At 55.8% G+C, this 12640-nt stretch overlaps 1 protein-coding gene across 2 annotated transcripts; it reads right to left on the minus strand.

Annotated features, from left to right (window-relative positions):
• Positions 1–321: 321 nt before the first annotated feature.
• On the minus strand, positions 322–12614 carry ATPAF2 (ATP synthase mitochondrial F1 complex assembly factor 2; the record flags this gene model as incomplete). 2 transcript variants are annotated; one of them, XM_079726171.1, is made up of 8 exons in its annotated part: positions 322–461; positions 1858–1973; positions 2292–2404; positions 3927–4007; positions 5419–5516; positions 6507–6652; positions 6894–6938; positions 12482–12614. In XM_079726171.1, the coding sequence occupies 8 exons, from the start codon at positions 12612–12614 to the stop codon at positions 324–326; spliced, it is 870 nt and encodes a 289-aa protein (XP_079582297.1). In that variant the 3' UTR covers positions 322–323. The 2 variants fall into 2 exon arrangements, with proteins under 2 accessions (XP_079582297.1, XP_079582296.1); XM_079726170.1 differs by having other exon boundaries at positions 5419–5540; positions 6471–6652.
• Positions 12615–12640: the final 26 nt, after the last annotated feature.

Genomic DNA, 12640 nt, shown 5'->3' on the forward strand with positions numbered 1-12640 from the left:
TTGCTAAAACAGTAGGAACAAACCAACAGAAACAGATGGCTCAGACCAAGAGGGACTCAGTTTTAAAAGACTGATTAAAAACTGGAAAACAAAAGCCTTGGTGCTAAGGGCCACTGAGAGCTCCCCAGTGGGAGGGTCCGGCCCAGCAGCACGTGCCCTGTGGGTAGGCAGGGTGGCCTCGGGGACCCAGAGGTGACCGGAGCAATGAATGGAGGCTCCATGCGCTTCGAGGCAAAGAATCGTTCAATATAATCACTCGTACCCCACGCCCCCTGCCTCGGCCCAAGCTGGCCTCCACCAGCCGCATGGCTTGGGGCCTGGCCTCATCCCTGCAGCAGCTTGTGCTTGACGGCCAAGCTCTCAGAGCAGAGGTGCACGAAGAGGGCGCCGGCGGCCGTGCGCGCCTGCAGGTCCTGCAGCTCGTAGTCGTGGGCCCACTCGACGTTGCCCCACTTCTGGATCTGAGGGGAGGACGGGACAGGCCACTGGGTGACCGGCCAGAGCCACGATGTCCCATAGCTGAGGAGAGTAGGCTCTGATCCCGCCCGAACATGAGAGACACGCAGGGGGAGCGAGAGGTGAGAAAACGCGGTGGGGGGGGGAGCAGAGCAGGCACCGTGCTCATGGGTACGGCCACACGTGCATCCTCCCCAGGGGCCTGACCTTCCCACGGGGAGGCTGGTGTGAGGCAGTCTGCAAAGTGTCACCCTCCATGAGCTGCCTCGCTGGGCAGGGCTGCAAGTGCCCCGGTGTGTGGGGGGGAATGAATAAACCAGCCAGGGCCACATGGTCGCTGCAGCCGGGCTCCTGGGGGAGGCCAGGACAGCAGAAGCCGGCATGTCTGCACCGGGCAGGGCTGCAGACTCTCTCTCCAGGAGGAGCCCTGTCCTGTGCATGGCTGTCAGTGCGACTCCAGTCCACCCTGCGGGCCCCTCCCTGGCCAGCGGCCCAGAGGTGTGGGCCCCCCACCCAGGAACTCAAGATCTACCTGCATTTCAGGTGGCTCAGAACATCTGAAGGGCGTTTTATACTCTCAGAGAACTGTTTTGCGGTGGGTGGAATGTGAGGTTCAGGGAATCATGGCCCCGCTTGGACCCCGCAGCCAAAAGTAGAGCCCGGACTGGAAACCAGGTTTCCTGGCTGCCGCCTTCAGGCCCAGATCACCCTCTTCCCATCCAACCCTTTCTCACACCAGAGAATAGCCGGCCTCTCACAACACAGAAGCAGTTTTATCCCCTGGCATTTTCCTGAGCGGATGACTAGACGAACTTGGGAAATGCTGTCATTACAAAAGGGTTTTCATCATGCTAGGAGCCAACTTGTAACAGCAATTAACCTTCTGAGGCTGGAGAAGTGACAAGGGCACTGCAGAAAACACCATCATTCTGAGTTAAAAAACGCAAACGGCAGTGCAGCAAAGCCTTATTAATTGAGCCCCCTAAACGAAACGTGCACAAGAAGCAGCCCCCAGGGCCCGCTGTGCGCACGTCCGGGTGTGCAGGCTCAGCCTCCAGAAGCACCCACGTGGCCCCCGCTCATCTTGAGGGGCCCAGCCTGCAGCTGTGCCCGAACTGTCCTGAACCTCCACCCGCAGAGCGGGGGCTCCAAGACCCGCCTCTGGTATCATCTCAGGGGGCGCCCACGCCTCGGATTCCTCCTGAGCAAGATGGGAAACAAGAGCCCGCGCCCGACACGGTGCTGAGGAGAGGCGGCGAGGCGGTGAGGGAGGGCTGAGCAGCACCGCCGTGGTTTGCTACCGTTGTGACGTGACAACACCTCTACGGGCCTTAGCATCTGGGCTCCGTGTGTACACGGCGGGGTGCCCTTCGGGGAGTCTGCCTTGGGGCTGCGCCTCACCTGGAAGGCCTCCTCCAGGCGGGACAGCAGCACAGCCTGCTCCACCGTCAGGTGCAGATCGATCAGGCCCAAGGTCAGCACCATGGACTTGAGCTGGCTCACCACAAACTCAATCCCTACAGGGACACAGCCAGGTCAGGACCTGGGGCCCCCACCCCACACAGGGCGGTCGCCAGGCGGGGGACAAAGCCTTGGCCGCACTCCTCGAGGAGTGCTCTGCTCCTGCCGGGGGCGGGTCCCGGCCCACCAGGGCGAGCGCTCCACCCCGTGACCCGACCAGGCCAGGGAGCCTTGAATGGAGACTCCTGAAGAGGGGAGAGCCACGTCCCCCAGGGAGGGTGTGAACCTGCTGGCCCGTGGACCAGGGGACAGGTTAGCATGACAGCCCTCCAGCCCCAGCCCGTCCTCCCTGGCCAACAGGAAGCACCACGTACCTTGTAGGGCCCACATGTTGTAAGAGGCCAGGTGGCTGACCAGCACCTCCCGAGTCTGGGCTGGGATGCTGGGCCCCATGATGCTGGTGGAGGAGCCGATCTTCACGCCGTATCTAAAAGGGAGAGGCTGCATGTCTGTCTGTCCTGCTGTGCACCCCAGCTTCTGCCCAGAAGCAGAGCCCCAGCCTGCTGAGCACATGTGTGCCCCTTCAGGGGCCAGCTGGGAATACTGACAGCACCTGCCACTGCAGTCAGTGGCCTCCTGACCTAGTAACCTTTTGTCACCAAGAGCAGAGGGCAAGAAACAGCTCTGGATGGAGGCACAGTTTGCAAGTCAGGAAGCAGGGGGTCACTTATAGCTCCTGAAATTCGAATTCATTGGCCTGAACGTCCATCAGAACTATGGGCTGCCTGCGTTTCAAACCTTTGCAGAAAAGTTTTCACATGTGAGCCATAAAAGACTTCTTTTAAATATTGTTTTCTTTACAATAGTTGTGTATGTCCTGTATCAGGCAATCATTTTTTCACACATCTATTAAGCCTCTACCATACACAAGGCACTGTTTTTGGTCTGAGACACGAGCTAGCTTCAAGAATGATACATTTTCAAGAACAATCTTAACTACATAAAATGCAAGAAAAAACAATGGAATAAAAGCAATTTTTGTAATTTCCTTTCACGTATCACTGATTTTTCCCATTGGTTTAGAAACAGTCTTTCTGAAATTTCCAATAGTACAAATGGAACACAGGAAGTGGCCACGTTTTCCTGTAATCTGCTACGGGTGAGAAATTTCAACTGCCACAAAAAGCTGACAATTTTGTACCATAGCAAAGGCCTGCAGGCACCAAACTATTGTTCCATTTCACTGGGCTCCAAAATGGCATCGCATCTTTGCGGTTCTCACATGGCATCTAGTCGTTCGGTTTTATCTGATCCTTCAGCACACTGGTTATGCCTCTTACTACAAAACCCAAGGATGCCGACACATCGCAGGCGCTCAGGAAATGTGTACAGATAAAAAACGCTATGCCAAAACCACTCCGTGTACACACACTTACAAAATACTGTGGTCAAGGGAGCACAGGGTCAGAGCCCTTTGCGAATCCCCTGGGAATGAAATGAAACTGAATCAACTGTGCGGTATCAATGGTCTGTTCAATTCTGCACAAGAGTCTTCCTGCTAAGGAAAAGCCCTGGGCATCATCAATCCCTGGAAACCTCCCACCCACAGGTTCACCTGTCCAGACTTTTCTCCATGTGTCAGGATCACACACGCTGCTTTGTGATTGTGTATACGACTGTACAGCAACTGTGACAACGAGCAGGACGGTATCCGCCAATGCGAGCATTCAGCGTGTGCCAAGCAGGGCGCATCACTTCGCGTACACCTCCCGACACCCTGGGAGGTAGGGATTATGAGCCCCACTCACAGACAAGGAAGCTCAGAGAGATCAAGTCACTAGCCCAAGGTCACACAGTCAATGGGGGAAGAAGCACTGAACAGCATTTTCCCCCAAGGTGGCCCTGTCCTGAGTCCCCTGGGTGCTCTGAACTCAGAACGCTGACCAGCTCAGGGCCTCGGCTGTCTAGCATGGCCTGGACCCTGGCCTGCCCAGCGCCGAGCGGCTCACCTCCTCTCGGCCCAGCCTATGACTGGGTCCCACTCGTTCCTCTGCAGCTCCACCAGCGTCTCTGGTTCTTCCACCCTGCAGCTAATTCAGTGCAAAAGCACCTCCATTAATAAAAAAGTACAATTCTCTCATCCAACGACAGACACAGATACACAAAACACAACAGCAGAAGACCTCTCCACCCCCTACCCCTGCCCCCAAACCTTTCCCCCAAAGCAGTGGTTCTCAAAGTGTGGCCCAGGGCTCACCCTGGACCTTGCTGGAAATGCACATCCTTAGGCCCCGCCCTCTGGGGGTGGAGACCAGCAACCCGCAGCTTCACAAGCCCTCCAGGGGTTCTGCGTGAGCTTGACTTTGAGACCCACTGTCCCGAACATCCCCAGTTATCGACAGGTCACTGCCTGCAGTGCTGCCCTGGTGCTGCTCTCAACACTAACACTGTCCCCAGACCCACACCCCCTTGATCCCAGGATGCTGTGCCAGAAGCTCAGTCACTCGTCCTGCCTGCCAGCCCCTCCCAAGAGGCGGCGCCCCGGCCACGGACCAGCTGCCTGTCTGCCCACCTGCCTCCCAGCTACAGATGTGGCCGCCAGTGGCCCTGCCCGGCACCACCGATGCCAGGCCACACCACTGTTCTGACCAAGAGACAGAGATGAGGGTCAGCTGAGGGGAGCTGAGCTGCAAGGCCTCCTGGGACGGAAGCCTGAGGGGGTGCTGGGGAGGCCAGGCTGGTGCGAGCAGAAGTGGCAGGGAGGTCACGAGGGTGCGGGGAGGAGGCTGCCCAGGGGAGAGGAGTGGCCCCCAGGGCAGAGGGGGCTCCCACCCGCATCTGCTCTCAGTACTGGGATGGTCTCCAAGAAAACCCCCCTTCTCTGAGCTGGGCTGGAAGGGTGCTGTTCCCTGTAACCAAAAGGTCCCTAACGCAAACGGTGCAGACTTTCCAACAGCAGTGCCAGCAGCCTCTGCAGGGGCACCTCTGTCCCCTCGCCCCAGTGCCGATTTCACGTGCCATCCAGGAGGTACCCGGGTGCCGGAGCATTCCAGCGGCAGACACAGGGCTGCTCAGTTGTTCCTTCCACTTCCTGTCAACACCCCCGACCCACCCGCTAAAGAACCCGGGCGTGGGGAGGATGCAGACGAGGACGCCAGCCGCTGGATGCCAAGGTCGGGCCATCCGTGACCCAGCGGACAAGTGATGAGCAGGCGACCCACGTGAGAATGTGCGGTGGCCGGACGTGACCCCCTGGGTCCTAGAGCCTGAGAGAGCTGCAGAGGCCACCAGCCTGTCCCACTGCAGGCCAGAGGACAGCTGCTGGCTGTGGGAGAGGGCCAGCCCGACCCTGGGGCAGCCCACGCCCTCTGGCCCGGGGTCTGCAGAGCAGCTGAGTGCTGAGGAGGTAAGGGCCTGCCCTCTCCTCCACTGAGAAGGCTCTGGGCAAACAGCCTAAGAGACTCGCTCAGGCCCCGGGGAGGCTGCCCACACGTCCATTACCAGACGGTGTCAGTGTCCAGGAACTTTGCGGCTGCCCAGATGAGCTGGTCCTTGTCTCGCTGGGTCGGGTTGTCTAGAGACGTGTTGCACAGTGTGGTCTGGATCAAAGGCAGAGAGAGAGCCTGTCAGCATGGCCAGTCCCGAGGACACTGCCCAGGCCCCAGGAACAATGAACTCCCCCAAGGTCTCAGTCTCTGTACTACCAGGCTCTGCGGTGTTTAATTCAATCTTCACCACAACCCTTTCCAGGAGGTACTATTATTGTACCCATTACAGAGAAGTGGGAACCCAGGCCCAGGGAGGTCAGGTCCAGTGAAGGTGACGTGGAGGCGTTCCTGGATCTAGCTGAGAAGCTCACCCACCAACTCCCCGATGCCTCAGAAAGCAGGGGACAAGCCAGCCAAGCCAGCCAAGCCAGGGACAGGACGGTTTTTCCAGATCTGCCTTGTGGCCCACAGGCTGCTGAGCTACCCGAAGGCTCCGTCTGCAGCCCGTGTCCCCTGTTCCCTGGACACTCCAGGGGAGCTGGCATGCGGGCGGAGAGGCTGAGAAGCCTGCCTGGGGCCTGGGTCCATGTGCCGGGAAGCGCAGACTCTCGACGCATCGTTTCGTCCCGTCCCGACCACCGCCCACTTTTCAGAGTGGGAACCTTGCCCAAGGGGCAGCAAGTTGCCCAAGGTGACCGAGTGGGCCCCTCCCCCAGCTGCTCCTCTAGGGCCTCAGGGAGGCCAGCTTCTCAGGGAGGCCACCAACCCTGCTGAGTGCGAACCGAGCTGAGGCCAGGCTGGCTACGTGCTGCTGAGGAGATGGACAGCGGGCATGACCAGCATGTCCATGACCAGCACGTGACCCAGACCATCACAGACCCTCAGAGCTGACAAAACAAAGGAGCAGCTGCCCCAGAGGGAAATAAGAGAGCTGGCGGCCAGGGAAGGATTGTGTCCCCAGACGCAGGGAGGAACCAGGCCCTGGGGGTGGGGGTGGGGTGGGTGCCCACAGCCCCCAGGGCCCTATCGAAATCGGGAGAGGATCCCTAATTCTGCCCACGAAGCCCGTGGCAGCCTCGGGCGCAGGCTGCGGCCTATCACCAGGTGCATGGTGTACGTCTTGATGGTGTCCTGCTGGGAGTCCCACTCAGTGGCCACAGCGACGGCCAGGGCCTCGCTGGGGACGGTGAAGAGCTTGGCTTGGGGAGTCCTCAGCTTCCTGTGGTCCAGATTGATCTCAAAGCCACCTTGAAAGAACAGATGAAAACCTCTCAGGGGTTAATAAGCAGAATCGAGTGACCACCCCTATATTTAGCTACTTGATTCAGTGCAAAGACGCCCTGAGTCCCTTCTGGGGGGTGGGTGGCTTACAGGAACACACCTGACGGGAGTGCATAGGCCAAGCTCACCGAGGAGCTGGCTGGAGGTGAAAAGTGTTTCCACCCATTCACAGAAACAAAAGAGGCAGTGAAAATTCCACACACTCACCTTCACCCTCTGTGACGCTGACATTCTGATAGAACCTCTTCCTTTCTGCTGGAAAGATTTTTCAAAAGCTCAGCTTAAAATGCTGTGGAGACAGCTCAGGAGGAGCTTGTACCATCACTGCTGATGCTGACTGACCAGCCTGACTTGCACACAGCACCCAAGGGTCTCCCCACTCCACATGGATCAGTGACTTCTGAGTAACAGGCTAGGGGCAGCAGCCCCACCGACACGAGACTGGAGGCCCCTGCGTCTCTCTGCAGGCCTCAGTCGGGGTGCCCAGACGGTGTCCAGCATGTTCTCCAGTGCCTGGCTGGGCAGCAAGTCCAAAGCCAGACCAGGCAGGAAGTGGGGGGTGGGGGGATCTGAAGGCTGACTCATCCCTGGGGGAGGGACCCACCCTGCCAGTGCGGCAGAGCATTCTACCACCGGGATCTGGAAAATTCACTTGGTGGGATCCCTGCTCCCCAACAATGTCAAAAGATGGAGGTTTTCTCCCTGGACCCTCCAAGGTCTTGGGTCTCATAAGACAAGTCATCAGACCAGGAGCCTGTGAAGCACCCATATCCTCAGTGATAGAGGGCGAGCTACCAGCAATGGAAACCCCATCCTTACAGGCAGGAGACAGGCTAGTCTTGTAGGATCACACAGAACGCGTCTATTTTGAGTATGAATCACTCCCTTTACAGAACATCTCTTTTTGTGGCAAAACCACACTTGGTGCCTTTTAAGTGACAATTTTAAGGACTATGTAGATACAAAGAAATGGGTATGTGAAAAAGCATTGCATGTTAAAAGCTGGCCACAAGAAACAGGTTATATAAGCGGAGAACATTAACAAGCTGCTCCTGTGAAGAGTGCTGAACTGGAAATTAATGTCCACTAGGTCCCTTACTCCTGCGAGGCTGCTTCAATACGTATAAAGAAACAGGTGATTTTCTGTGTCACTTCCCCGGACACTCCTCCTCCTGTCCCAGGCTTCACAGACCAGTGAGTGATCTTTCTACCGGCCTCAATTTCCGGGCTGGCCTTTGCTTTGGAAAGACTCAAAGCCTCAGAACTGCAACACACCACGGTGCACCAGGAACAGAGGACGTGCCTTCCCAGAGCTGCCTCAACACCCTTCTCTTTCTAAACAGTGCCACCTGGCGGGCCTTAAGCCTTAAAGCTAGATTCTGACTCGGGGTCCCTCTACCCATAATCTGGGGCGGCTGTGACGGAGCGTTTTCAAGTATCAGAATTCTTCAGGCCAGCTATATAAAGAACTCTTGCAATTCAATAATAAAAACACAAATAACCCAATGAAGAAATGGTCAAAGGATCTGAACAGACATTTCTCCAAAGAAAATGTCCAAGTGTCCAAAAAGCACACGAAAAGATGTTTGACATCATTCATCATCAGGGAAATGCAAAGCAAAGTCCCGAGACACCACTTCACACCCACTAGGATGGCTATGACCAAAAAGACAGATGTTGGGGAGGAGGTTGAGAAATTGGGACCTTCGGGCTTCCCTGGTGGCGCAGTGGTTGAGAGTCCGCCTGCCGATGCAGGGGACACGGGTTCGTGCCCCGGTCCGGGAAGATCCCACATGCCGCGGAGCGGCTGGGCCCGTGAGCCATGGCCGCTGAGCCTGCGCATCCGGAGCCTGTGCTCCACAACGGGAGAGGCCACAGCAGTGAGAGGCCCGTGTACCGCAAAAAAAAAAAAAAAAAAAAAAAAAAAGAACTAAATGGAGAAATTGGGACATTCATACGTTGCTGGTGGAAATGCCACCTTGGAAAGCAGGGTGGCAGTTCCTCAGAAAGTTAGGTACCATTTGATCCAGCAATTCTACTCTCAGATACCTGCCTGTGAGAAATGAAAACATTTGCCCACACAAAAACCTGTACTCAAGTGTTTACAGAGGCATTCAGAACAGCCAAAAGATGGAAACCACCCAAATGTTCACCAATGGATGACTGCATCAATAAGACACGGTGTGTCCCTACAGTGGAATATTATCAGCTGTGAAAAAGAATGGAATGGTGACACATGCTACCCCTTGGATAAACCTTGAAAACATGCTGAATGAAAAAAAGCCAGTCAAAAAAACCCACATTCCATTTATATGAAATATCCAAACTAGGGAAATCTACAGATACAGAGAATAAAGTAGTGGTTGTCTAGGCCTGGAGGGATTGAGGGGGTGCTCGGAGAGTGGTAGCTAAAGGGTACAGGGATTCTTTGGGGTGATAAGAATGTTCTAGAATCGATGGCTGCACAATCCCTTTGAGTATACTAAAAACCACTGAATTGTACACTTTAAGTGAGTGAACTGTAAGTGCATCATATCTCAATAAAGCTGTTTAAAAATTCTTCAGGCCAAATGTATCTACCACATAAATTAATATAAATGGGCAAAATGACTAAACACACCTTTTTTTCCAAATTGCCCTAGCATCCAGAGCAGGGGTTGGCAAACTTCTGCTAAGAGCCAAATAAAGTATTTTAGGCTTTGCAGGCCATCCAGTCTCTGGTGCAACCAGCCAACTCTGCACTGTGGTGAAAGCAGCCTTAGATGCATGTCAGTGAATGAGCAGGGCTGGGTTCCAATAAACCTTTATTAACAAAAACAGGTGGCAGGCGGCCTCCTTATCTACAGCATCTGCCTCAACCCAGCACAAGCAGCCTCTGAAGACGGGGCAGAGACTGAGAAGCTAAACCACTTGTGCAGGCGACAGACAACTTGTAAACAGAGGAGACCCCCCAGCCTTGCCCTCACCGGTGTCGTCCTCAGCTGGACAGGCAGCCTCTCCGAACACCTTCCCCTCTAAGCGGCTGACGGCTCCAACGGCTGGTACAGGGCTGGACGCCACACAGCCCGGCAACCCTCTCCTAACCCCCTCCTCGCCTTCCGACAACCTTCAATGGCACAGCCGTCCCTAAGGAGCCAAGTTCAATCTACTTGCCTCTCCAAGTCTTCACGGAGAAGCCCCCACGTGGGTTTAACCTTCCACTCCTCCAAAGACGCACAGACGCTCAGGCCAGAAAAGCAGAGCGCTCAGGTCGGTGCGAGACGCCCCGGCCCACTGCTCGGCACTCTTTCACCCACTCTTATCTTCCTCCACGTTTGACTACCTACCAAGAGCCGAAGCTAGCAAGTCTGCAGTAGAAAGGAACAGGGGCAGGTCGGTGCCACCATGATGGCAAGTGGCACCCACCAACTGGATGAACCCTCTGATTGAGGACACTTAAGGGAATTCCCGAACGTGTCCCCTTCACTCGGGTGCTGCCTCCCTGGGGTGCTATAAAGGAAAAACAACGCTCCCGTTTTCCTTTACACGCTCACACAGATACTATGCTCCAAACGTGGAGCGGGGGCGGTTAGGGTTAGGGATCCCTACCGCTCGGATCACAGATCAACTCTGAGACACCAGCTGAGTGTCCTACAATTGACTCGATTCTGACACCACCCACCTGGAGACAGCGCTGGATCCCATAGATTAAGGACTCAGTCCTACAAGAGTAATGTCCTGCAAGATTAGCTTGCTAGAGCAGCTGACGGAACTTAGGAGAACAGTTTACTTACTAGAGTACCAGTTTACTACAAAAGGATACAACTCGGGGACAGGCAGATGGAGGAGATGCGTGGGGCAAGGTATGGAGGAAAGGGTGCCGAGTTTCCATGCTCTCTCTGGGCACCCTCCCTGCACCTCCACGTGTTCCCCAACCTTGAAGCTCTCCAAACCCCATAGCTCAGGGGTGTTATGGAGGCTTCATTACACAAGCATGATTGATTAAATCACAGGTAATTAGTGATCAACCTCCATCCAATCTCCAGTCCCTCTCCCTTTCCCAGAGGTCAGGGGGTGGGGCTGAAACTTCCAACCCTCTAATCAAGTGCGTTTGGTTCCCCTGGCAATCAGCCGCCATCCTTAGGGGCTTTCCCTAAGGAAAAAGTCACCTTGTTAACATACACTCAGGTGTGGTTGAAAGGGGCTTGTCATGAGTAATAAGGCCCTCCTTTCACCTTTATCACTCTGGAGCTCTTTTAGGACAGAAGACCGACTATCTTAACAAAAGATTCTCCCATAGCTCTCATTACTTAGTAAGCTACAAGGGTTTTAGGAGACATATGCCTGTACAAGAAAATGACCAAATGTGTACATTTCTTATCATAACTCACACGGTCACAGATGCCCTTCCTTCTTCCCCTTTACTGGCTCTTCATGGATCACCTCCAGGCCCTTCACCTGGGCCCTGACAGGTGCGATCTCTGCTCCCTGCTACATCCATTCCTCTTCCCCATTTGTATAAAATTATGGAACAGAAGGGCGCTCAGAGACAACCTAGCTCTTCAACTCACAGAGGAAAATGATGTCCAAACGAAGCGGTCACATGCCTAAGATCACACAGCTCCTGGTTCAGCGGCATCAGACCTCAGGTATGTGCTTCTGCCACGATGCCAAGCTGCCTGTGGAGCTCTAGATTTCCTAAAGCAGGCAGTGTCACAGCGAGCTCCCTCACCCACTGCCACCTCTGGACGTGTTCCAGCCACCCGCGTTCCACTCTCCCTGCTCTACACCAAGCTCCTTCTCGTCTGTCAAGACTCAGCTTAAACGTCCTTTCACCCAAGACCCTTTCTAGACCCTCAAAACCCCCAAGGTAGGAATAGGTGCTTCTTTGTACCTCACTCACACAGCATATAGGCTATTGTTTTTCTTGTTTGTTTGTTTGTTTGTTGCGGTACGCGGGCCTCTCACTGCTGTGGCCTCTCCCGCTGCGGAGAACAGGCTCCGGACGTGCAGGCCCAGCGGCCATGGCTCACGGGTCCAGCCGCTCCGCGGCATGTGGGATCCTCCCGGACCGGGACACGAACCCGTGTCCCCTGCATCGGCAGGAGGACCCTCGACCACTACGCCACCAGGGAAGCCCCTAGGCTATTGTTTAACCAGGGTGTTATAATCTTCTGCACTCGACACTGAACATCACCTAGGTAGAGGCTACATCTCTCTTGAAGACAACGGTGCCTTCCGCCCTCAGCACATCAATACTGAGTGACTGGAAGGAGAGCTTTACTATCTTCACTCAAAGGCGTCACTCCCACTCTTACCCCTAAAACCTCTCCCCAGAAGCAACGAAAGAGCCACTACCTTCTCCTAAGCCTCATCTGAGTCGGAAGGGGAGGAAGAAGGCACGGGGCGTTAACTCCTTAGTAGATGGCAGGGGTCGTGGGAGGGCAGTAGGAGGAAGGGTCAGGACAGCTGCGGAGACGGCGTCCGGGATGGAAGACTGAAAGCCTGGGCTCCAGGTCCCTTCGGTGCCGGGTGGCGGGGACACAGAAAGCAGCCCGGCAGACCGGCCTTTACCCCGCAAACCTCTTAGAGTTTGCTCTGCTCCCTTGGGGCAATCCCGACCCAGAACCCGAATTTCCCCGCCTGAAAACAAGGATGACTTCTGCTTTCCTAATGGAAGAGAACAAAGCCACACGGGCTAAAGAAAACGACGCGCGTGCGCTCTGGGGAGGTCCCTGCCCTTGCCGGGGCTTCCCTTCCGACCTGTGACCCTGTACGGCCGACTCCTCAGCCTGCTCCGCCCTGGCCTCCCTCACCTGCTGGGGGCGCGTAGGCCCGGGCGTGGGCCGGGGGTTTTGGCCCCGGCCCCTCGGAGGCGGTGAGGCCACCCCGGGGGCTGTTCAGGAGGTGGCGACCCCCGCCCCGCAGCCGGAGGCAGCTCCTCCACATCGCGCGGGGGCCTGGGAGGACGACCG

The sequence above is a fragment of the Hyperoodon ampullatus genome (genome assembly GCF_949752795.1).
Source record: "Hyperoodon ampullatus genome assembly, chromosome: 19".
Classification (NCBI taxonomy): domain Eukaryota; kingdom Metazoa; phylum Chordata; class Mammalia; order Artiodactyla; family Ziphiidae; genus Hyperoodon; species Hyperoodon ampullatus.